The sequence below is a fragment of the Phyllopteryx taeniolatus genome, chromosome 11 (genome assembly GCF_024500385.1).
Source record: "Phyllopteryx taeniolatus isolate TA_2022b chromosome 11, UOR_Ptae_1.2, whole genome shotgun sequence".
NCBI lineage: Eukaryota > Metazoa > Chordata > Actinopteri > Syngnathiformes > Syngnathidae > Phyllopteryx > Phyllopteryx taeniolatus.
Genome location: NC_084512.1, coordinates 4,139,385 through 4,165,374, shown reverse-complemented (window position 1 = coordinate 4,165,374; position 25,990 = coordinate 4,139,385). Strand labels below are relative to the sequence as shown.

The 25,990-nt window shown below is 43.3% G+C and overlaps 1 protein-coding gene across 8 annotated transcripts in view; it reads right to left on the bottom strand.

Annotated features, from left to right (window-relative positions):
• The window catches only part of LOC133485457 (serine/threonine-protein kinase VRK1-like), a 47,829-nt gene that overhangs the window by 2,489 nt on the left and 19,350 nt on the right, over positions 1-25,990 (bottom strand). For 7 of the 8 annotated variants that reach the window (XM_061789155.1, XM_061789156.1, XM_061789158.1 and 4 more), the window contains 2 exons: positions 13,800-13,978; positions 10,453-10,611 (listed from right to left, as the gene is read on the bottom strand). In XM_061789155.1, the coding sequence (XP_061645139.1) occupies positions 10,453-10,611; positions 13,800-13,978 (338 nt within the window). The remainder of the gene's footprint in view (positions 1-10,452; positions 10,612-13,799; positions 13,979-25,990) is intronic. The other variant, XM_061789162.1, reaches the window with a different exon arrangement.

The window sequence follows — 25,990 nt, the reverse complement described above, 5'->3', positions numbered from 1 at the left end:
GACATAGAGAGAGTCGTGATTGGGGCAGATTGTAATGGACATGTTGGTGAAGGAAATAGGGGTGATGAAGAAGTGATGGGTAAGTATGGCATCCAGGAAAGGAACTTGGAGGAACAGATGGTGGTAGACTTTGCAAAAAGGATGCAAATGGCTGTAGTGAACATTTTTTTCCAGAAGAGGCAGGAACATAGGGTGACCTACAAGAGCGCACGTAGAAGCATGCGGGTGGATTACATCTTGTGCAGACGATGTAATCTGAAGGAGGTTACCAACTGTAAGGTTGTGGTAGGGGAGAGTGTGGCTAGATAGCATAGGATGGTGGTGTGTAAGATGACTCCGGTGTGGGGAGGAAGATTAGGAAGACAAAGGCAGAGAAGAGAACCATGTGGTGGAAGCTGAGACAGGACGAGTGTTGTGCGGCTTTTTCGGGCTCTCGGTGGACAGGAGGAGCTTCCAGAAGACTGGACCACTGCAGCCAAGGTGATCAGAGAGGCAGGCAGGAGAGTACTTGGTGTACCTTCTGGCAGGAGAGGAGAGAAGGAGACTTGGTGGTGGAACCTCACAGTACAGGAAATCATACAAGGAAAAAGGTTAGCTCAGAAGAAGTGGGACACTGAGAGGACCGAGGAGAGGCGAAAGGGATACATTGAGATGCAACACAGGGGAAAAGTAGAGGTGGCAAAGGCCAAACAAGAGGCATCTGATGACATGTATGGCAGGTTGGACACTAAAGAAGGAGAAAATGATCTATACAGGTTGGCCAGACAGAGAGATAGAGATGGGAAGGATGTGCAGCAGATTAGGGTGATTAAGGATAGAGATGAAAATATCTTGACTGGTGCCAGCAGTGTGCTAGCTAGATGGAAAGAATACTTTGAGGAGTTGATGAAGAGGATGAAAAATGGAAAGGCAGTTGGTCCTGATGACATTCCTGTGGAGGTATGGAAGCATCTAGGAGAGGTGGCTGTGGAGTTTTTTTACTAACTTGTTCAATAGAATTCTAGCGCGTGAGAAGATGCCTGAGGAATGGGGGAATAGTGTGCTGGTGCCCATTTTTAAGAACAAGGGTGATGTGCAGAGCTGTGGGAACTATAGAGGAATCAAGTTGATGAGCCACACAATGAAGTTATGGGAAAGAGTAGTGGAGGCTAGACTCAGGACAGAAGAGAGTATTTGCGAGCAACAATATGGTTTCATGCCTAGAAAGAGTACCACAGATGCATTATTTGCCTTGAGGATGTTGATGGAAAAGTACAGAGAAGGTCAGAAGGAGCTACATTGTGTCTTTGTAGATCTAGAGAAAGCCTATGACAGAGTACCCAGAGAGGAACTGTGGTACTGCATGCGGAAGTCTGGAGTGGCAGAGAAGTATGGGACACATACGAGGGGAGCAGAACAGCATCAGGGATCAGCCCTGAGCCCCTTTCTGTTTGCAGTGGTGATGGATAGGCTGACAGATGAGGTTAGACTGGAATCCCCGTGGACCATGATGTTTGCAGATAACGTGATCTGCAGTGAAAGCAAGGAGCAGGTGGAGGAACAGTTAGAAAGATGGAGGCATGCACTGGAAAGCAGAGGAATGAAGATTAGCCGAAGTAAGACAGAATATATGTGCAATGCAGCCCTATGGGGGGCACAAGTCAGTGCAAACTGTAGGCCGGTCCCAAGCCCGGATAAATGCAGAGGGTTGCGTCAAGAAGGGCATCCGTCTTAAAACCTTGCCAAACAAATATGAGCGTTCATCCAAAGAATTCCATACCGGATCGGTCGTGGCCCGGGTTAATAACGTCCGCCACCGGCGCCGTCAACCTGCAGGGCGCTGTTGGAAATTCAGCTACTGTGGGTCGAAGTTAAAGAAGAAGAAGAAGAAGAGGTGGAAAGCGGGTTCTTCGGCAAAAAGAGAAGAGGAAAACACAGAGCCTAGAACTGAATGTGGGGACTTTGAATGTTGGGACTATGACAGGAAAATCTCGGGAGTTGGTTGACATGATGATTAGGAGAAAGGTTGATATATTGTGTGTCCAGGAGACCAGGTGGAAAGGCAGTAAGGCTAGAAGTTTAGGGGGAGGGTTTAAATTATTTTACCATGGTGTAGATGGGAAGAGAAATGGAGTCGGGGTTATTTTAAAAGAAGAGTTGGCTAAGAATGTCTTGGAGGTGAAAAGAGTATCAGATCGAGTGATGAGGCTGAAATTTGAAATTGAGGGTGTTATGTGTAATGTGATTAGTGGCTATGCCCCACAGGAAGGATGTGACCTAGAGGTGAAAGAGAAATTCTGGAAGGAGCTAGATGATGTAGTTCTGAGCATCCCAGACAGAGAGAGAGTCGTAATTGGTGCAGATTGTAATGGACATGTTGGTGAAGGTAATAAGGGTGATGAAGAAGTGATGGGTAAGTACGGTATCCAGGAAAGGAACTTGGAGGGACACATGGTGGTAGACTTTGCAACAAGGATGCAAATGGCTGTAGTGAACACTTTTTTCCAGAAGAGGCACGAACATAGGGTGACCTACAAGAGCGGAGGTAGAAGCACACAGGTGGATTACATCTTGTGCAGACGATGTAATCTGAAGGAGGTTACCAACTGTAAGGTAGTGGTAGGGGAGAGTGTGGCTAGACAGCATAGGATGGTGGTGTGTAAGATGACTCTGGTGGTGGGGAGGAAAATTAGGAAGACAAAGGCAGAGAAGAGAACCATGTGGTGGAAGCTGAGACAGGACGAGTGTTGTGCAGCTTTTCGGGAAGAGGTGATACAGGCTCTCGGTGGACGGGAAGAGCTTCCAGAAGACTGGACCACTGCAGCCAAGGTGATCAGAGAAGCAGGCAGGAGAGTACTTGGTGTATCTTCTGGCAGGAAAGGAGAGAAGGAGACTTGGTGGTGGAACCTCACAGTACAGGAAATCATACATGGAAAACGGTTAGCTAAGAAGAAGTGGGACACTGAGAGGACCGAGGAGAGGCGAAAGGAATACATTGAGATGCGACACAGGGCAAAGGTAGAGGTGGCAAAGGCAAAACAAGAGGCATATGATGACATGTATGGCAGGTTGGACACTAAAGAAGGAGAAAAGGATCTATACAGGCTGGCCAGACAGAGGGATAAAGATGGGAAGGATGTGCAGCAGGTTAGGGTGATTAAGGATAGAGATGGAAATATGTTGACTGGTGCCAGCAGTGTGCTAGGTAGATGGAAAGAATACTTTGAGGAGTTGATGAATGAGGAAAATGATAGAGAAGGGAGAGTAGAAGAGGCAAGTGTGGTGGACCAGGAAGTGGCAATGATTAGTAAGGGGGAAGTTAGAAAGGCATTAAAGAGAATGAAAAATGGAAAGGCAGTTGGTCCTGATGACATTCCTGTGGAGGTATGGAAGCATCCAGGAGAGGTGGCTGTGGAGTTTTTGACCAGCTTGTTCAATAGAATTCTAGTGCGTGAGAAGATGCCTGAGGAATGGAGGAAAAGTGTACTGGTGCCCATTTTTAAGAACAAAGGTGATGTGCAGAGCTGTGGCAACTATAGAGGAATAAAGTTGATGAGCCACACAATGAAGTTATGGGAAAGAGTAGTGGAGGCTAGACTCAGGACAGAAGTGAGTATTTGCGAGCAACAGTATGGTTTCATGCCTAGAAAGAGTGCCACAGATGCATTATTTGCCTTGAGGATGTTGATGGAAAAGTACAGAGAAGGTCAGAAGGAGCTACATTGTGTCTTTGTAGATCTAGAGAAAGCCTATGACAGAGTACCCAGAGAGGAACTGTGGTACTGCATGCGGACGTCTGGAGTGGCAGAGAAGTATGTTAGAATAATACAGGACATGTACGAGGGCAGCAGAACAGCGGTGAGGTGTGCTGTCGGTGTGACAGAAGAATTTAAGGTGGACGTGGGACTGCATCAGGGATCAGCCCTGAGCCCCTTCCTTTTTGCAGTGGTGATGGATAGGCTGACAGATGAGGTTAGACTGGAATCCCCGTGGACCATGATGTTTGCAGATGACATTGTGATCTGCAGTGAAAGCAGGGAGCAGCTTGAGGAACAGTTAGAAAGATGGAGGCATGCACTGGAAAGAAGAGGAATGAAGATTAGCCAAAGTAAAACAGAATATATGTGCATGAATGAGAGGGGTGGTGGGGGAAGAATGAGGCTACAGGGAGAAGAGATGGCAAGGGTAGAGGACTTTAAATACTTGGGGTCAACCGTCCAGAGCAATGGTGAGTGTGGTCAGGAAGTGAAGAAACGGGTCCAAGCAGGTTGGAACGGGTGGAGGAAGGTGTCAGGTGTGTTATGTGACAGAAGAGTCTCTGCTAGGATGAAGGGCAAAGTTTATAAAACAGTGGTGAGGCCAGCCATGATGTATGGATTAGAGACAGTGGCACTGAAGAGAAAACAGGAAGCAGAGCTGGAGGTGGCGGAAATGAAGATGTTGAGGTTCGCTCTCGGAGTGACCAGGTTGGATAAAATTAGAAATGAGCTCATCAGAGGGACAGCCAAGGTTCGATGTTTTGGAGACAAAGTTAGAGAGAGCAGACTTCAATGGTTTGGACACGTCCAGAGGAGAGAGAGTGAGTATATTGGTAGAAGGATGATGAGGATGGAGCTGCCAGGCAAGAGAGCTAGAGGAAGACCAAAGAGAAGGTTGATGGATGTCGTGAGGGAAGACATGATGGCAGTTGGTGTTCGAGAGGAGGATGCAGGAGATAGGCTCTCATGGAAAAGGATGACGCGCTGTGGCGACCCCTAACGGGACAAGCCGAAAGGAAAAGAAGAAGACAGAATATATGTGCATGAATGAGAGGGGTGGTCGGGGAAGAGTGAGGCTACAGGGAGAAGAGATAGCAAGGGTGGAGGACTTTAAATACTTGAAAGCAACCGTCCAAAACAATGGTGAGTATGGCCAGGAAGTGAAGAAACAGGTCCAAGCAGGGTGGAGGAAGGTGTCAGGTGTGTTATGTGACAGAAGAGTCTCTGCCAGGATGAAGAGCAAAGTTTATAAAACAGTGGTGAGGCCAGCCATGATGTACGGATTAGAGACAGTGGCACTGAGGAGACAACAGGAAGCAGAGCTGGAGGTGGTGGAAATTAAGAGGTTCAGTCTCAGAGTGACCAGGTTGGGTAAAATTAGAAATGAGCTCATCGGAGGGTCAGCCAAGGTTCGATGTTTTGGAGACAAAGTTAGAGAGAGCAGACTTGGATGGTTTGGACACGTTCAGAGGAGAAATAGTGAGTATATTGGTAGAAGGATGATGAGGATGGAGCTTCCAAGCAAGAGAGCGAGAGAAAGACCAAAGAGAAGGTTGATGGATGTCGTGAGGGAAGACATGAGGGCAGTTGGTGTTCGAGAGGAGGATGCAGGAGATAAGCTGACACGGAAAAGGATGACGCGATGTAGCGACCCCTAAAGGGACAAGCTGAAAGGAAAAGAAGAAGACTCTTGTGGACTCTGCACAGTACTGCCGCACCAGTGTTGTTCGTCCCATCACTAGTTCTGATGCATAAAATAATAAATAATAATGCTGTGAACATACTTTCACTTTTAACCTAACTACACAAGACGATTTTCCCGAGACGTGTACTGAACCGAACACAGTGACCACGAAACGAACTGAAGAGTTTGTGAACCATTACACCACTAAAACACACCCACAATTAAATAATTCGACACCCTCTGATTGGTGGTATTTCACGTTAAGTTCGCATCTGACTTGAGAGGCAGCTCCAAAGTGTTGGAACTCTGAATGGCCTGGCTTTGAGGACATTCAAATTCAGATTTTCCACTGCATATAAAAAATAAAACTACCAGGACTATAAACACTACTTGTGAATAAAATGTGGAGGCGATGGTTCATTGCATTGTAGACTGCACTTTAAACTGTAGGTTAAGGATCTTGTTTTTGTGTGTTGCACAGACTACATTACTGCAACTGTTTTATAACTTGTCTGCGACATCAAATAAGAGAATAAAATGCCTGTGCAATGTAAACATGGTCACAACAATGACAGGGAATGTGAAAGGAGCAAGCAAGGAGACATTTGTGTGGATGAGGTAGAACTGCTTCAGGATGAAAACCCAAATCACCGCCAACGTAAAGAACATCTGACACTGTAATCCACAACTGTTGTTGTTGTTGGCAGAGTTAGTACACGGTCATGTAAGAACTGGGACTATGCCTCATTATCTCATGAAAGATGCAAATGAAAAACACGGCAAGTGTATGTGATCATACGGTGGGGGGGAGTATTTAGTCAGCCACCAATTGTGCAAGTTCTCCCATTTAAAAAGATGAGCGATGGCTCTAATTTTCATCGTAGGTTTACCTCAAATACGAGAAAATGAGAAAAACAAATTCCAGAAAATCACATTGTGTGATTTTTAAAGAATTTATTAGCAAATTATGGTGGAAAATTAGTATTTGGTCAGTAACAAAAGTTAATCTCAATACTTTGTAATATACCCTTTGTTGGCAATGACTGGTCATGTTTTCTGTAAGCCTTCACAAGGTTTTCAGAATCAGAATCATCTTTATTTGCCAAGTATGTCCAAAAAACACACAAGGAATTTGTCTCCGGTAGTTGGAGCCACTCAAGTACGACAACAGACAGTCAATTGACAGAGAACACGTTTGAGACATAAAGACATTGAGGAAAAACAGTCACTGAGCAATAAAGGGTTGCTAGTTATCTGGTAATTTTTTTGACAATTGTGCAAAAAGATGTCCTCTCGCACTTAGAGCAGTTTGAATGACAAATATAGCAATAGTCCGGTGCAATGACCATTGTGCAAAGGGCGCCGAGACTTTAAGGAGTGTATGCAGTTTAAAGTGACTAGTAGCGCGATAATCTGGGACAATGTTGATTGTGCAAATGTTGCAGATACTCCTCAGTCAGTGTGCAAGTGGGGCAGATCCTACTCTGGCATGAATGGTCAACAACAGATATGCAAATAGTGCATCTTGGCGACACTACTACAGTGAGTGCACGAGTAATGTATAATTGGCTCCACAGAAATGTGACAAACTCAAGACAAAAAAAATTGGCAGCATGTTGCAATGGAATTGTAGGTTAGTAGGTTGATTGCAAGAGGGAAGAAGCTGTTGGAATGTCTGCTAGTTCTTGTTTGCATTGATCGGTAGCGCCTACCGAAGGGGCCGGAAGAGTCGGTGACCGGGATGTGGAGGGTCCGAGAGGATTTTGCACACTCTTGTCTTAGTTCTGGCAGCGTGCAAGTCCTCAAGGGTGGGTAGGGGGGTACCGACAAGCCTTTCAGCAGTTTTAATAGTCTGTTGCAGTCGGAGTTTGTCCTTTTTGTAGCAGCACCAAACCAGACTGTGATGGAAGAACACAGGACTGATTCGATGACCGCCGTGTCGAACTGCCTCAGCAGCTCCTGTGGCAGGCCGTGCTTTCTCAGAAGCCGCAGGAAGTATATCCTCTGCTGGGCCTTTGTGAGGACAGAGTCGATGTCGATCGCCCACTTCAGGTCCTGAGAAACTGTAATTCCCAGGAACTTGACGGTCTCTACGGTCGAAAGCAGCTGGACAGCGTGGGGGGCAGCTGTGGCGAAGGATGCCTCCTGAAGTGCACAATCATCTCTAAGTCTTGAGCGTGTTCAGCTCCAGGTAGTGTCGGCCGCACCACAGCTCCAGCCGCTCCACTTCCTGTCGATATGCAGACTCGTCACAGTCTTTGATGATGTTGATGACTGTGGTGTCGTCTGCAAACTGTGAAGAGAGAGAGGAGCAGCGGAGAGAGGACACAACCTTGGGGTGCCCCAGTGCTGATACTGCGTGTGGATGATGTGGTCTCCCCAGCCTCACCTGCTGTGTCCTGCCCGTCAGGAAGCTGTAAATCCACTGGCAGATGGCAGGCGAGACGCTGAGTTGGAGAAGCTTAGAGGAAAGGAGTTCAGGGATGATGGTGTTGAACGCAGAGCTGAAGTCCACAAAGTCCACGAACAGGATCCTCGCGTAGGTCCCTGCAACTGTCCCATGTTGACTGCATCATCCGCAGACCTGTTCGCTCGGTAGGCAAACTGCAGAGGACCTGTGACGGTCTTGAGATGGTCCAGCACGAGACGTTCAAAGGACTTCATGACAACTGCTGTCAAGGCGACAGGCCTGTAGCCTGTAGTAGTGTAGTTCACACACTGTTGCTGATATTTTGGCCCATTCCTCTATGCAGATCTCCTCTCGAGCAGTGATGTTTTGGGTCTGGCGCTGGGCAACACAGACTTTCAACTCCCTCCAAAGATTTTCTATGGGGTTGAGATCTGGAGACTGGCTTGGCCACTCCAGGACCTTGAAATGTTTTCTTACGAAGTGTTGCCCGGGCGGTGTGTTTAGGATCGTCATGCTGAAAGACCCAGTCACGTTTCATCTTCAATGCCCTTGCTGATGGAAGGAGGTTTTCACTCAAAATCCCACAATACATGGCCCCATTCATTCTTTCCTTTACACGGATCAGTCGTCCTGTTCCCCTTGCAGAAAAACAGCCCCAAAGCATGAGGTTTCCACCCCCATGCTTCACAGTAGGTATGGTGTTCTTTGGATGCAACTCAGCATTCTTTCTCCTCAAACACGACAATTTGAGTTTTTCCCAAAAGGTTCTATTTCAATTTCATCTGACCATATGAAATTCTCCCAATCCTCTTCTGGATCATCCAAATGCTCTCGAGCAAACTTCAGACGGGCCTGGACATGTACAGGCTTAAGCAGGGGGACAATTCAAGCACTGCAGGATTTGAGTCCCTGGTGGTGTAGTGTGTTACTGATGGTAGCCTTTGTTACTTTGGTCCCAGCTCTGTGCAGGTCATTCACTAGGTCCCCCCGTGTGGTTCTGGGAGTTTTGCTCACCGTTCTTGTGATCGTTTTAACCCCACGGGGTGAGATCTTGCGTGGAGCCCCAGATCGAGGGAGATTATCAATAGTCTTGTATGTCTTCCATTTTCCAATAATTGCTCCCACAGTTGATTTCTTCACACCAAGCTGCTTACCTTTTGTAGAATCAGTCTACCCAGCCTGGTGCAGGTCTACAATTTTGTTTCTGGTGTCCTTTGGCAGCTCTTTGGTCTTGGCCATAGTGGAGTTTGGAGTGTGACTGTTTGATATTGTGGACAGGCGTCGTTTATACTGATAACGAGTTCAAACAGGTGCCATTAATACAGGTAACGAGTGGAGGACAGAGGAGCCTCTTAAAGAAGTAGTTACAGGTCTGTGAGAGCCAGAAATCTTGATTGTTTGTAGGTGACCAAATACTTCTTTTCCACCATAATTTGCAAATTATTTAAAAACCAGACTGATTTTATGGATTTTTTTTTCTCATTTTGTCTCCTCGGTGAGGTATACCTATGATGAAAATAACAGGCCTCTCTCACCTTTTTAAGTGGGAGAACTTGCACAATTGGTGGCTGATTAAATACTTTTTTGCCCCACTGCATTTGGCTTCTCAAAACACTGGTTCTGTGAGAAGTAATCTTAAAAGGAAAAAAAAACAAGTGGCTAGACTTAAAACTTTTTTCTGCATGGACAGCATCTAAGACAACTGTTACAACAACATCAGCGTTCATTATTAATTTCAATATCATATTTTGATATATTTTATATATATATATATTATATCATATTTTGAACAACACTGAACTGGGGTTTCATTTGTGACAATGTATAGCTACCGCTTAAAAGCGGAATTAAGCACTGTAGTTTTCTACAATGTTGAGCTGTGTGCAATTGAGTCTTTGACCATTAAATCATCTTCATTTTGTTACTGCACTAAGGAGAATTTTTATTTTGTAGATTTAATTTTGTTTATTTAGGACATGTTTCGATCATAATTGGTTTTAACTACTGCTGCACTACACTTGTATAAAATGCCCAAAAATTATTGGAACATCCATACCAATGGGTTGAACGACAATGGGGGCGTCTTCTGTTTCTAATGGAGTTCTGCTCATACAGCATATGTAATTCTGAAAGTGCCATTAACAACCGCTAACACAGTAATAAAGTCATTGTAGTAATTTGAGGACTGGACAGATTGGTGTTGGGGCTATTATTTTTTTTCACCCTTTCAAAGGGCGCTACTGAGTTTGTTTAGTTTTTTTTTTTTAGGGGGCCAGAACAAACCCTCAATCCAAAATCTTTGTTGACTACAGTATTTTGAATACGTTGTATGCTTGCAATGTTTTAATAGGTTTATAAGGGTGTTTTAATGCATTTAAAGTAGGTCGGCGTAAAACTTTTTTTTTTTTATTAAATGTGTGCGGTCTAGGGCAGGTCACTATCGAATCTTTTTGGAATCGATTATCACATCGACTATTCCATCAAGTAATCAGACTTGACACTCACTCAATCTCTGTTTAGTCATGTGTTGAAAAAAGACGAGGCAAGCGCAGACACAGCATCATTGACTACAGAGTGGTCATTAATCAAATCACGTTTTATCAAGTTTTTCCAGACCATACCTGTGGAGCAGGTGCCACTCGTCTGTTGCAACTTGACGCTTGTTTAAACTTCTTCTCCTCTTCCTCTTCGTCCTCCTCCTCCTCCTCATCATCATCATCATCAACCACTTCCATGGCTGCAGTCTTAGCTTTGGGGAAGCCTCGACCTTTTGCCGTTCTCTGTGACAAATATTATAAAAATCTCAATCCTAAAAAACAAAAACAAATCTAAAGTTTTTTTTCCCATATTAACACTTGCTGGAATAGTGCGAGAAATAATTGACCAGGTGACACCGGTGACTGATGAATCTGAGAATGGCCTTTGTCTATGCTGACATTTCCTCTCTTCACTAAAACCGCCCCGTAAATAGCCACTTCTGTTTAACTAGGGATCAAACTGGCCAACACTTTCACATGGAAATGAAATGACACGGCGAGGAGAGGAAAAAGGAGGGAGGGCATAATTGGAGGCATAAAGTATGTGTCATCAACTTCTTCAAATGGTGGCCTGAGGGTGTCGGGAAGTGATTGTGGTGAACTGGAGGAGAATGAATCCTCCAGTGTTGGACCCGCTCACCTCTGGGAGACATGCTCCCCTTCACTGCTGTCACATCTCACACAGGGTTAAGAGACTCAGCAGCACAAATTGGGATACTTGTGACTGGCTGCCAAACTGCTGAATGCACTGTGAAGCTGAGTAAATGTTGATTTACATTACTTTATGTATGATTAAAGAATCAATTTGCGAGCCCTCGGGAGCTAGTGTTGGAACAGTAGAAATCAATGTAGCTGGCGTAACGGCAGTAAACCTTCAATTAGGGTTGAACCAGATTCTCTGAGGTTGTTTTTTTTATGATATTATGGACTGTAGATGATGAAATCCCTAAATTCCTTGCAATCGTATGTTCTTCATCTGTTGAGTATTTGCTCACGCAGTTGTTCACAAAGTGGTGAACGTCGCCCCATTCTTGCTTGTGAACAACTGAGCCTTTCGGGGATGCTTATTTTATACCCAATCATGACACCTGTTCACCTGTGGAATGTTCCAAACAGGTGTTTTTTGTTGTTTTTTTCCCCAGCATTCGTCAAATTTCGAATGTTGCCCCTAACCCAGCTTTTGGGGAACGTTTTGCAGGTATCAAATTCAAAATGAGAATATTTGCACACAAAAAACACCTTTGAACATTGACTATCTTGTCTTTGTAGTGTATTAAATTAAATATACAATGGCTGAAATAAGCGGCATGGTGGTCGACTGCTTAGAGCATCAGCCTCACAGTTCTGAGGACCCGTGTTCAATCCCCGGTCCCGCCTGTGTGGAGGTTGCATGTTCTCCCCGTGCCTGCGTGGGTTTTCTCCGGGCACTCCGGTTTCCTCCCACATCCCAAAAACATGCATTAATTGGAGACTCTAAATTGGCCGTAGGTGTGAATGTGAGTGCGAATGGCTGTTTGTTTGTATGTGCCCTGCGATTGGCTGGCAACCAGTTCAGGGTGTACCCCGCCTCCTGCCCGATGACAGCTGGGATAGGCTTCAGCACGCCTGCGACCCTAATGAGGAGAAGCGGTTCAGAAAATGGATGGATGGATGGCTGAAATAAGTACTTAACACGTCACCATTTTTCTCACTAAATATATTTCCAAAGGTGCTATTGACATCAAAATGTAACCAGATGTTGGGAACAACCCAAGTAATCCACACATACAAAGAAAGTAGAACAAATAAGATCAGAAATGAATTTGAATATAATGACATAGGGAAAAAGTATTGAACACACCAACTGGTATTTATTTCGTACTTTGTACAAAAGCCTTTGTTTGCAATGACAGCTTTCAGACGCCTCCTGTATGGAGAAACTGGTTCCATTCAGTTCTAGTTTTCAGTTAGATTTTCGATTGGATTCAAGTCAGGTGATTGGCTAGGCCGTTCTTGCAGCTTTATTTATTTATTTTTTTTAAACCAAATGAGAGTTTCCTTGGCAGTATGTTTTGGATCAATATCCTGCTGAAATGTCCACCCTCGTTTCATTTTCATCATCCTCGTAGATGGCAGCAGATTTTTGTCAAGAATGTCTCGATACATTTACCCATTCATCCTTCCTTCAATAATGTGAAGTTTACCAGTACCACTTGCTAAAAAGCAGCTCCCACCATCATGTTCCCACCTCTGAATTTCACTGTTGGTATGGTGTTTTTAGGGTGTTGTGCAGTGCCATTATGGCATCCAAAGAGTTAGATTTTGCTCTCATCAGACCAGACTATATTCTCCCAGTATCTAACTGGCTTGTCCAAATGTTGTTCAGCAAACTTTAAACGAGCCTTGACATGCTTTTTTTTCTTCCAGCAATGGGGTTTTGCGTGGTGAGGGTGCATACAGGCCATGGGGGCAGAGTGCATTACTTACAGTTTTCCTTGTGACAACAGTACCTGCTGATCCCAGGTCTTTTTGAAGCTCTCCATAGGTGGTCCTTGGCTCTTGGACAACTCTTCTGATTATTCTTTGCACTCCTCTATCAGAAATCTTGCGAGGCACACCTGATCCAGGCAAATTTATGGTAGCATGATTTGCTTTCCACTTATGTATTATGGCACCAACCGTACTCACTGGACCATTCAGAAGCTTAGCTATGCGCCTGTAACCAATGCCATTGTTATGTTTCGTAACAATTAGTTTGCGATGGTCTTGAGACAGCTCTCTGTTCCTACCCATCATGAGATGTGTCTTGGCACACACCTTGGCAATGATTCCTCTTTGTAGGCCATCAATTAGGACTGAACCATCTGATATTCATTTGCACTGACAAGGGGCTGGTTTGCTGTTTGATTATTGATAGATTGTTGGTGTTGTCTTGGCTTTCCATGCCTTTTTGCACCTCCCTTTCTTCATGTGTTCAATACCTTTTCCCTTTGTCATTTCACATTATTGCACACAACTTAATTTCTGAGTTTATTTGTTCTACTTTCTTTGTATACATGGATTACTTGGGTTGTTCCCAACATCTGGTGAAATTTTCAGGTCCATAGCACCTTTAGAAATATATTTAGTGAGGAAAAATGGCAACGTGGTAAATATTTCAGCCGCTGTAGGTTGAAAAGGGTTTGCAAATCATTAGTTTTGTAAGGTGTAATGACTGTACGTTGAGACGAGCAGAGTCACAACAGCTGTATCTTGTTAAGTGTGCCTTTAAGGGTGTGGCCAAGTGAGAGATGTGAATAACATGGCTGGCTCGTCCTTCTGTGAGCTTTTGACGTGCTTTGTAAAACGACAACAACAACAAATGACCAAGCAAGTTCTTGTAACTCAAAAATTAGGGCATTCATAAGTCAAGGTACCACTGTACAGTCATTTCCTATACCTGATGTTCTCACCTTGCCCCTGAGGGGGGTATCGAGCACCTTAGACATGGACTTCTCCCCGACTCCATGAGGTACAGAGAAATCCAATTTTTCCTTTGCTCCAGTAGACAAAATTTGCCTTAGGCGCTGGTAGTCAGGCTTGTCTTGGAAGCCCAGAGATTTCATATACAGGAGCAGGGCAGCCACCTCAGCTGAAGACAGACAGGGACAGAGTACATGTCAAACAGATATGTTCCACAGTCAACGAGTTGTTTTACGTATAGTTTTATGTCCTAGGTCTTACTTAAAGCTACATTTTGATGTTTGCAATGGGTACGGAAAGTATTCAGACTCTCTTAAATTTTTCAGTCTTTGTTATAAAGTGTTCCCTCGCCACTTCGCGCTTCACGTTTTGCGGCTTCAGTGCTTCGCGGATTTTTCCAAAATATTCAAATAAATAAAATAACATTTAAAAAAAACTAAAAATGCAGCGATATTGCGGAAAGATGCGTTGTTTCATGTTGATGCGCGCGAGAGAAGGTTTCCCTATCCGCAAAACTGCTTCAATAAGGAAGCGAAACGTGTGGTAAGTCCGCCTAATAAGAGACGGGGTTATGGCCTTGTACAGGGGAATTTTGAAGCAAATGAAAAAACAAAGACAACTACCCATCACCATGTTTTTCTCCAAGGTAAAACCCCAACTACACCATCAGCGCCTCCAGCAGAAGAGTCTCCGAGTGAACCTAAAGCCTCTACGAGTCAAGTGAGAGCCTCTCCTCCGCCACCAACGCAAGCCTCTTCACCTCTCTCAGAAGGCAATGTTGATGAATGTTAATTACTGTATGAGGTTTTACAATTAAAGATTTAAGTAAATACGTGTACTGTTGTAATCTTTGTCTCAAATATGTAAAGTATAAATACTTTTTACATATTTTGGTACCCACAGACACACCCATCACTGCAGCCCGCCACCAGTCGGGGCTTTATGGCAGAGTGGCCCGACGGAAGCCTCTCCTCAGTGCAAGACACATGAAAGCCCCCATGGGTTTGTTAAAAACCACCTGAAGGGCTCCAAGATGGTGAGAAATAACATTCTCTGGTCTGATGAGACCAAGATAGAACTTTTTGGCCTTAATTCTAAGCGGTATGTGTGGAGAAAACCAGGCACTGCTCATCACCTGTTCAATACAGTCCCAACAGTGAAGTATGGTGCTTGGCAGCATCATGCTATGGGGGTGTTTTTCAGCTGTAGGGACAGGACAACTGGTTGCAATCGAAGCAAAGATGAATGCGGCCAAGTACAGGGATATCCTGGACGAAAACCTTCTCCAGAGTGCTCAGGACCTCAGACTGGGCCGAAGGTTGACCTTCCAACAAGACAATGACCCGAAGCACACAGCTTCCCTGACTTAAACCCAATTGAGCATCTCTGGAGAGACCTGAAAATGGCTGCCCACCAACATTCAACATCCAAACTGACAGAACTGGAGAGGATCTGCAAGGAGGAATGGCAGAGGATAACCAAATCCAGGTGTGAAAAACTTCATTCCCAAAAAGACTCATGGCTGTATTAGCTCAAAAGGGTGCTTCTACTAAATACTGAGCACAGGGTCTGAATACTTATGGCTGTGTGACATTTCATTTATTTATTTTTTTAATAAATGCAAAAATGTCAACAATTCCGTTTTTTCTGTCAATATGGGGTGCTGTGTGTACATTAATGAGGGAAAAAAAATTAACTTAAATGATTTTAGCAAATGGCTGCAATACAACAGTGAAACATTTAAGGGGGTCTTAATATTTTCGGTACCCACTGTAGATGAAAGTACAGAGGACCCGCGGAACAAAAACCGTTTGTCAGAAGAAGAAGTCTTTAAAATAAAATAAATAAATACAATCTAATCATGAAGCCAAATGAGGCCCATCACTTCCCAGTCCATATCTGTTGCATTTTTATTGGCTTTTTTTGTATTTTTATACCTGTTCACCTCCAGCGCACCACGACTAGTGCTGGGCAATATGGCCTAAATTTGATAACATGATTTCCCCTAATGTCGATCTTCAATATGACTATTTATTGTATTAAAGGTTATAAATGTATACAATTGGACCACACCAAATTGATTTACATTATAAAGCAGAATGTTTAAGAAACATAAACATCACAAATAAATAAACTACTTTTCCCTCAAGGTATCTCAAAATATAATCAGAATCATCTTTATTTGCCAAGTATGTCCAAAAAACAAAAAAAATTGTCTCCGGTAATTGGAGCCGCTCTTGTACGACAACGGATTTTAAAGAATTTATTAGCAAATTATGGTGGAAAATAAGTATTTGGTCAGTAACAAAATACTCAATACTTTGTAATATACCCTTTGTTGGCAATGACTGGTCATATGTTTTCTGTAAGTCTGTAAGGTTTTCAGCATCATCTTTATTTGCCAAGTATGTCCAAAAAACACACACGTAATTTGTCTCCGGTAGTTGGAGCCGCTCTAGTACGACAACAGACAGTCAATTGACAGAGAACACTTTTGAGACATAAAGACATTGAGAAAAACAGTCACTGAGCAATAAAGGGTTGCTAGTTATCTGGTAACTCTTTTGACAATTGTGCAAAAAGATGCAGAGTTCTCTAGCACTTAGAGCAGTTTGAATGACTAATTGTGCAAAAGGGCGCCGAGACTTCAAGGAATGTATGCAGTTTAAAGTGACTAGTAGTGTGATAATCTGGGACAATGTTGATTATGCAAATGTTGCAGATACTCCTCAGTCAGTGTGCAAATGGGTCAGATGCTACTCTGGCATGAGTGGCCAGTATTGGTCAACAACAGATATGCAAATAGTGCAGCGTGGCGAGACTACTACGGTGAGTGCACGAGTAATGTATAATTGGCTCCACAGAAATGTGACAACAAACTCAAGACAAAAAAATGGCAGCATGTTGCAATGGAATTGTAGGTTAGGTGTTTAAGTTGATTGCAAGAGGGAAGAAGCTGTTGGAATGTCTACTAGTTGTAGTTTGCATTGATCAGTAGCGCCTACCTGAGGGAAGGAGCCGGAAGAGCCGTTGACCGGGATGCGGAGGGTCCGAGAGGATTTTGCACGCTCTTGTCTTAATTTCTGGCAGCGTACAAGTCCTCAAGGGTGAGTAGGGGGTTACCGACAATCTTTTCAGCAGTTTTGATTGTCCGTTGCAGTCGGAGTTTGTCCTTTTTTGTAGCAGCACCAAACCAGACTGTGATGGAAGAAGACAGGACTGATTCGATGACTGCTGTGTAGAACTGCCTCAGCAGCTCCTGTCGCAGGCCGTGCTTTCTCACAAGCCGCAGGAAGTACATCCTCTGCTGGGCCTTTTTGAGGACGGAGTCTATGTTGATCTCCCACTTCAGGTCCTGAGAGACTGTAATTCCCAGGAACTTGAAGGTCTTGACGGTTGACAGAAGGCAGCTGGACAGGGTGAGGGGCAGCTGTGGCGAAGGATGGCTCCTGAAGTCCACGATCATCTCTACAGTCTTGAGCGTGTTCAGCTCCAGGTTGTGTCGGCCGCACCACAGCTCCAGCTGCTCCACTTCCTGTCGATATGCAGAATCGGCACCATTCTTGATGAGGCCGATGAGAGTGGTGTCATCTGCAAACTTGAGGAGTTTGAGAGGTGCAGTCGTTCGTGTAGAGAGAGAAGAGCAGCGGAGAGAGGACACAACCTTGGGGCGCCCCAGTGCTGATGCTGCGTGTGGATGAGGTGGCCTCCTCCAGCCACACCTGCTGTGTACTGCCCGTCAGGAAGCTGTAAATCCCCTGGCAGATGGCAGGAGAGACGCTGAGCTGGAGAAGCTTGGAGTAAAGGAGTTCAGGGATGATGGTGTTGAACGCAGAGCTGAAGTCCACGAACAGGATCCTCGCGTAGGTCCCTGCTGTGGTGGTGTTCTAGGATGAAGTGCAGTCCCATGTTGACTGCATCATCCGCAGACCTGTTCGCTCGGTAGGCAAACTGCAGGGGGTCCAGCAGGGGACCTGTGACGCTCTTGAGGTGGTCCAGCACGAGACGTTCAAATGACCACAGATGTCAAGGCGACAGGCCTGTAGTCATTTACACCCGAGATTGCAGGTTTCTTGGGGACTCGAATGATGGTGGAGCGTTTGAAACAGGTACTGGTACTTTGCACAGTTCCAGGGATCTATTGAAGATCTGTGTGAAGACAGGAGCGAGCTGGTCCGCGCAGACTTTGAGGCAGGATGGGGACATATGGTCTGGGCCTGCCGCTTTGTTAATCTTTTGTTGATTGAAGATGCTTCTCACATCCTGTTCATGGATGGTTAACGCAGAAGTCAGAGCTGTGATGGTGGTCGGTGGTGCGGCTGGGTGGATGTGGAGTGTGAAAGTGTCCTTTTCAAATCTGCAGTAGAAGGTATTCAAGTCGTTGGCTAGTGTGCTATTGTTCTCAGCTTGGGGGGATCGTCGCTTGTAATTGGTCAGCGATTGGAATGCATGACTGATTTAGAGTCGTTAGCGCTAAACTGTTTTTCCAACTTTGCTGCATACTTCCTCTTTAATTATTTTATTTATTTATTAAATTAAATATTATAAAATATTTATTATATTAAATTTATTTGTTAATTTCTTTAGTCAGCTGATTTCTAGCTCGATTATACAGGGCCCTGTCTCTGCTTTGATATGCGTCCTCTTTAGCTTGGCGAAGTTGCTCAAGTTTGGCAATGAACCACAGCTTGTTGTTATTGAATGTGCGAAATGACTTTGTTGGTACACACACATCTTCACAGAAACTAATATAGGATGTGACAGTGTCCGTATATTCATCCAGGCCATATCACTCACCCCTACTTAATTTAATGGTAATATACGTTTATTTCAACAAATTCTCGTGTTATGTTTTTACATTTACACAGTGGAACCGATTTAACGGACAAATGGGGGAGGGCTCATCCGTTAAATCTGACTGTCCGTTAAATTGAAGCCCTTTTTTGTGGCCGAAAAACACTACATTAAAAAATTTTTGTTTCTTACTTTTTTCGTGGGGTAAAAACACCCAGTTAAGTATAACATTACGATAAATAAATATAAAAAAGCTTTAAAATGTTTGAAAAGTTTTAATGTTTATCCAAACTTAACTCACTGGTGCATAAAAGGGATCATTCTGAGTTCCTTCCAACTGGACACTATTGTCTGTCCCTTAAGTCCGAAGTTTGTTAAATTGAGGTTCCACTGTATCTTACAATACAGTGCTGTTTTTCTAAACTAAAAAACATGGGGGGGGGGGAAATTGTTTATGGTGAGGTGTTCCGGTCACATCCTCCTGGAAGGAGGCCTCGAGGATGACCCAGGACACGCTGGATAGACTATGTCTCCTGGTTGGCTTGTGAGCTGAATGAAGATAAAGCTTCTGCCCCCGCAACCCAACCTTGGATAAGCGAAAGTAGATGAATGGATCTATATTAGCGGTGCCCAACCTTTTTTGCACCACAGACCTGTTTCACCTGAAAACATTTTGAGGGACCAGCATAGACGAAAAACAAAAAAATGGATCACTAGTCGCTATCATTTTCAAAATGACTAAATATACAATTATACGTTATGCAAAATGTAGTCTTAATTAGTTGCCAATTTTGCACATCTCTGTTCAGACAATATTACATTATTACTGTACTCGTTGTAGCTTTGTCACTCTGTGTTATTTGCCTAACTGTTGTTGATTACTAGTAGCCACTTAGATGCTTGAGAACTCTGCACCATTTGCCATTTTAACAGATTATCGCACTACTAGTCACTTTAAATTGCATGATGATTCTGCATCATTTGCACAATTGTCACTGTATCAGCATTACAACATGCACACTTTCATTGCTGAATGACTTTCCTTACTTGAGTATTTATGTCCTAAATGTACATTTTGTCAAAGTGGCTGTTTGTTGCTATACTACAGTGGCTCAAACTACCAGAGAAAAATTCCTTTTTCTGTTTTAACATACTTGGCCAATAAAAATGATTGATTCTGAAAGGAGAAAAATCAATTCATGAAGTGATTCCATTCTGTACATTAACTCAAAATGTCAACACTACTCAAGCACCATCTCCCACTCCGCTCTCCCCCCCAAAAAAAAAAATTAAAAGCATTTTTTTTGTCCAGTCTCTATGTGCAGACTGGTACCAAATGGCTTGCAGCCCAGTACCGGTCTGCAGCCCAGTGGTTGGGGACCACTGATCTACACTATAACACAATGTCAACTTTGAGAAGTTCAGCTACCTCCCATCAGACTTCCGCTATGGCACTACAGCATTATTCTGCTTAAGATGATGTTAGCACTCACACAGGAGTGAGGACATTCTGAACGATTCTGTGTAGAACCAATTGACTATTGTTAATTTTCTCGATTATGGAAATGTAAAACGTTAATCCCTCGTGATGTTGATTCATTTTCTTTCAATGGCGATGATTTTGTAGAACCATAGAAATGAATCTGATCAAATCAATGAAATCTGAGGATCCAGTGTATTAAGACACATCTAGATCAAATCAAACATTGGCACAGAAACCCCCTTTTTGTAAAATGTCTTCCTCGTACAACAGAAGCACTTATGTTCTGTGTGTGGTAAACATTTGATAAAAGAAAGTTTGATGAAATGAAATTACTTTGCTACATTTGAAAACACAAATTCAGAAGACCTTTTTAGATATAGTTTTCTTCACGTCAACCTCGTTACATTGACATAATGTCGGTGATGACCCTTTAACTAGTTATGGGAGCTTGATGTTTGAGCGATAGGTGGATTCAGTTCACCAAACGACTCTTGCGCCTTTTCTCGGAGAATTAAGCAAGCACAGTCAACATGTACACGGGTGTCAAACAGTCTCAGGGCAGATGTGTATTGCACATACTGCATTAGAACTTGTATCATTGACTTGCACACTCAATTTGATACATACCCTGTATTTTATCTCTGGTAACCAGCTGGGCCTTGTCAGAAGAGGACAATTCGGTCCTTCACCATACACACACGTAACCTCTCCTTATAAGAATAAAACCAGTCCAATTTTGATATGACGTCTGTGGAAGAAGTACTGTATTTCATTGTGCAACTACACCACCATTTCTTGGACGTCAAGGAGAGCTTATTCTAAATGGGACTTAAACGCCACATGTCATGGATTCCTGATTTGACTCATTGTTTCACATTTAGTTTGAGAAACATTGAATAAAATTAGAACAAACATGCTAGTCTGCATTCTGATTACTGCTGAGGCGACCTTGGCAAAGCACCAAACCCACCTACATTGGGTACAGAAAGTATTCAGACCCCCTTACATTCTTCACTTTTTTATATTGCAGCCATTTTCTAAAATCATTTGTTAATTTGTTTTGTTAATATTGACAGAAAAAAACAATTTATTTTTTTGCCGGATATGCCGGCAGTAAGTCAGACTTGTTTCCGGTGAAGGTTGGACTCCGCCAAGGCTGCAATTTGTCACAGATTCTGTTCATAACTTTTATCGACAGAATTTCTAGGCGCAGCCGAGGCGTCGAGGGGGTCCGATTTGGTGGCCTTAGAATTGCATCTCTGCTTTTTGCAGATGATGTGGTTCTGTTGGCTTCATCAAACCGTGATCTCCAACTCTCATTGGAGCGGTTCGCAGCCGAGTGTGAAACGGCTGGGATGAAAATCAGCACCTGGTGAGGTGTTCCGGCCACGTCCCACCATGAGGAGACCCCGGGGACAACCCAGGACACGCTGGAGAGACTATATCTCTTGGCTTGCCTGGGAATGCCTCAGGATCCCCTCGGAAGAGCTAGAGGAAGTGGCTGGGGAGAGGAAAGTCTGGGCTTCCCTGCTGAGGCTGCTGCCCCCGTGACCCAACCTCGGATAAGCGGAAGACAATGGATCGATATATATATGGATATGGATATAAAATATATATATATAAAACACACACACACAAGGAAATGGAAAAGGACCGTTAACAAGAGCAATCTAATTCAACGGCGCACTGGTCGCCAGCGGCCAGTCAAGCGGCTGTTACATTGGGTCCTGACAGTCATGGATATTTTGACCAAAATTCTTCACCTACAACACAAGAAATAGTCAATATCTGCAGTAAATTAGCATATGATGACCAGCACTTGCTGAAATTACAATAATCCAGTGACTTTGAGTCCCTAACTAAGACGTTCGCGACCATTTACGTCCTTCGGTGAGGAGCATTGGACAATTAATTAGATCATCCACAAATGGAATTAACATCAAAACACACAACGGCCCTCCTAAGTTCGATACGGCCAGCGCGAGCGCGCATCTACTAATGACGCCCGTCTGATGGCTTCGCTCAGCACCAGCACACCCCCCGGCACTATTCGCCCAGCCACAAATTCAAATGTCTTTAAATAAACATGAACATGAATGATTGCACATTCTTATATTGTTATGAATAAAAACATGAATATTTGAACCTGTGTATTATTTGAATATCTCAGTATTGATTGCACAATAACAAGGTACATTTATACATGACATCTCATCTCAATCTCATTGTACTTGTGAATAGTGACAATAAAAGTCATTCTATTATAGGACCAGTTTAATATAAAATACAGTTATACATTAGACATAAGTAGTGGGGGTCCCCGCTCCAGCTTTCCATCAGTTTGGCGGACCTTGGTCTGGAAATTGTTAAAATTGAACCAAAGAGGCCAAAAAAATGTCTTGTAAATTTGACACTGCACAGAAAAGAGTCTTGTTAACAAACCGGACAATAAATGAATGAACAAAAACAAGGGTAAGCCGAAGGGTGCACCGTAAGCGACAACAGTAGCGCGACGCACACTAGTCCACTTGGATGATTATTTTTTTTCCCCTCCTCCTTCTCACCCCACCACATTCAGCCGGCCCTAACGCTGTTGTGGTGGATCGCCGGCAGCTACTCTAACGGTTGTCGGGTTGGCAAGGGCCCATGGGGCGGCAGATCCCGTCTGGTTCGCCACTGCCTAGCAACGCGTGTGGGGCCAGACAGCAGAGACACTGTAGCCCAGGTAACACAAAACACATTACACTTCAGGGAAGATGCATTTTTTTGAGCTGTGGGCATAGTTTGATGACCAATTACATACTCTACTGGTAGTAATGGGTCAAGTCATAATGAATGAGGAAGTGTCAATTCCACATAATGGCCACTGGTTCTGCATGGAATAAGGATGCTTGGTGTTTATTAGGGCTGCATGATATATTATTGGAACATTGCATCGCGATGTATGTGTGCGGAAAAGTCAAATTGCAGGGTCTGCTGTGATGTTAGTGTACTGTAATAGACAGTGACTCAACTGTAATATTAAAAATGACCAGCAAAGAACCTGTTTGGACATGCTAATAAGATTAGCAACCTTATGTTACGGTAAATTATAATGCTTCAAACAACACACGGAGCTCGTCAGTGTTATATTCCAATGAAGTTGTGTTTAACAAATAAAAACAATACAATTTGCAAATCATGTTCGACCTATATTGAATTGAATACACTACAAAGACAAGATATTTAATGCTCAAACTGATAAACGTCATTGTTTTTACCAAGTAATCATTAACTTTGAATTTTATGGCTGCAACACGTTCGAAAAAAGCTGGGACAGGGTCATGTTTACCACTGTGTTACACCACTTTTTCTTTTAACAACATTCAATACACGTTTGGGAACTGAGGACACTACTTGTTGAAGCTTTGTAGGTGGAATTCTTTCCCATTCTTGCTTGATGTACAGGTTCAGCTGTTCAACAGTCTGGGGTCTCCGTTGTCGTATTTTACGCTTCATAATGCGCCACACATTTTCAATGGGATACAGGTCTGGACTGCAGGCAGGCCAGTCTAGTACCCGTACTCTTTTACTACAAAGCCACGCTGTTGTAATACGTGCAGAATGCGGTTTGGCTTTGTCTTGCTGAAATAAGCAGGGGCGTCCATGAAAAGGACGTTGCTTGGATTGCAGCATATGTTTCTCCAAAACCTGTATGTACCTTTCAACATTAATGGTGCCTTCACAGATGTGTAAGTTAACCATGCCATTGGCACTAACACAGCCCTATACCATCACAGATGCTGGCTTTTGAACTTTGCGACCATAACAGTCCGGCCTGTTCTTTTCCTCTTTGGCCCGGAGGACACGACGTCCACAATTTCCAAAAACAATTTGAAATGTGGACTCGTCGGACCACAGAACACTTTTCCACTTTGCATCAGTCCATCTTAGATTAGCTCGGGCCCAGAGAAGCCAGCGGCATTTTTGGGTGTTGTTGATAAATGGCTTTTGCTTTGCATAGTAGAGTTTCAAGTTGCATTTACGGATGCAGCGCCAAACTGTATTTACTGACATTGGTTTTCTGAAGTGTTCCTGATCCCATGTGGTGATATCCTTTACACATTGATGTCAGATTTTGATGCCGTGCCGCCTGAGGGATCGAAGGCCACTGGCATTGAATGTTGGTTTTCGGCCTTGCTGCTTACATGCAGTGATTTCTCCAGATTCTCTGAACCTTTTGATGATATTATGGACCGTAGATGATGAAATCCCTAAATTCCTTGCAATTGTACATTGAGGAACATTGTCCTTAAACTGTTCGACTATTTTCTCACGCACTTGCTCACAAAGAGGTGAACCTCGCCCTATCTTTGCTTGTGAATGACTGAGCAATTCAGGGAAGCTCCTTTTATACCCAATCATGGCACCCACCTGTTCCCAATTACGCTGTTCAGCTGTGGGATGTTCCAAACAAGTGTTTGATGAGCATTCCTCAACTTTCTCAGTCTTTTTTGCCACCTCTCGCAGCTTTTTTGGAACGTGTTGCAGCCATAAAATTTTCAGTTAATGATTATTTGCTAAAAACAATCAGGTTTATCAGTTTGAACATTAAATATCTTGTCTTTGTAGTGTATTCAATGAAATATAGGTTGAACATGATTTGCAAATCATTGTATTCTGTTTTTATTTATGTTTAACACAACGTCCCAACGTCATTGGAATTGGGGTTGTATTTAAAACCCAGTCCCAACACAGGACTAGTTTTTAGGCCTGCCCAAAAAAAATCCAGCCAACTGAGATGATGAATCAGAATTTTAAGATGTCTCTCAACAATTCAGTGCTAATTGTTCTGTCTTTGCACATTTTCTGCACTTACCCTTCAAAAATATTTAATGTATTTGGAAACAAAAACATGAGAATGACTAGTTCAACTGTAAAGAGCCCTGATATAAACCATAAAAAAATAATACTGGTTATAGGTATCGGTTACCTAAGAGTTATCGTGCATCCCTAATTTAGACGCTATATTAACATTGTATGAACAATTAATGACGGTTAGCATAACTTCAGCAACGTTGCTGTTTAATAGTGGCAATTTACGACACACAGAAATACTCATTTACGGCACTGCTGGAGGAGCATGTGTGTAAACAACATGCCGGACAAAAAAGGTTTAGGAGAGAACAAAGTGGAAACAGAACCTTAATAGTTGGTTTCGAAATGAGAGATCCTTAATTCCATGGTTTGGTTTTAAAGTGTCAGACACCGACCAGAAAAAGGTAATCTGCAAAACTTGGCCCCAAATAGTAGGGCCGCACAATTAATCGAATTTGAATTGTGATCACGATTTTGGGTGTCACGATTAAATTAACCTGACTGTCAGATTAACCTAATTGACACATGGTTAAGGCTTCATTAAACTGCCTAAATAACAAGCCAAGCGCCCCCTGTTGAGTCATGGCAATACACTTGTACAGCAAACATTTTTGTAATTTGGCATTTATTCTAAAATGATAATCCAATCATTTTAAAGTTTCATTTTACATTGTTAAAATATAGTTTGTTGTAAAGCAGTGCAGTAAAACTACAGATGTTTTCCCTAACATGATGAATAATTATGATTAATAATCATGATTACAATATTGATCAAAGTAATCATGTTGATCATTTTGGCCATAATCGTGCCACCCTACCAACAAGTTGTTACTGGTGACACCTGTGATCTAAATTGTAATTCACGACTGAAATGGCAACCCGGGAAAAAATCAACACAAAGAGGCTGAAATGGGCACTGTAAAGTGCCATGGTAGCAAAAGTCAACACAGTGCAGATTTACATGGCAAACATCAAGTTGTCCCATTTCATTACGAACGCATCCTACCTCTAGCCTAATTTGAGCCCGAATGACTCTTCCATTCAAAG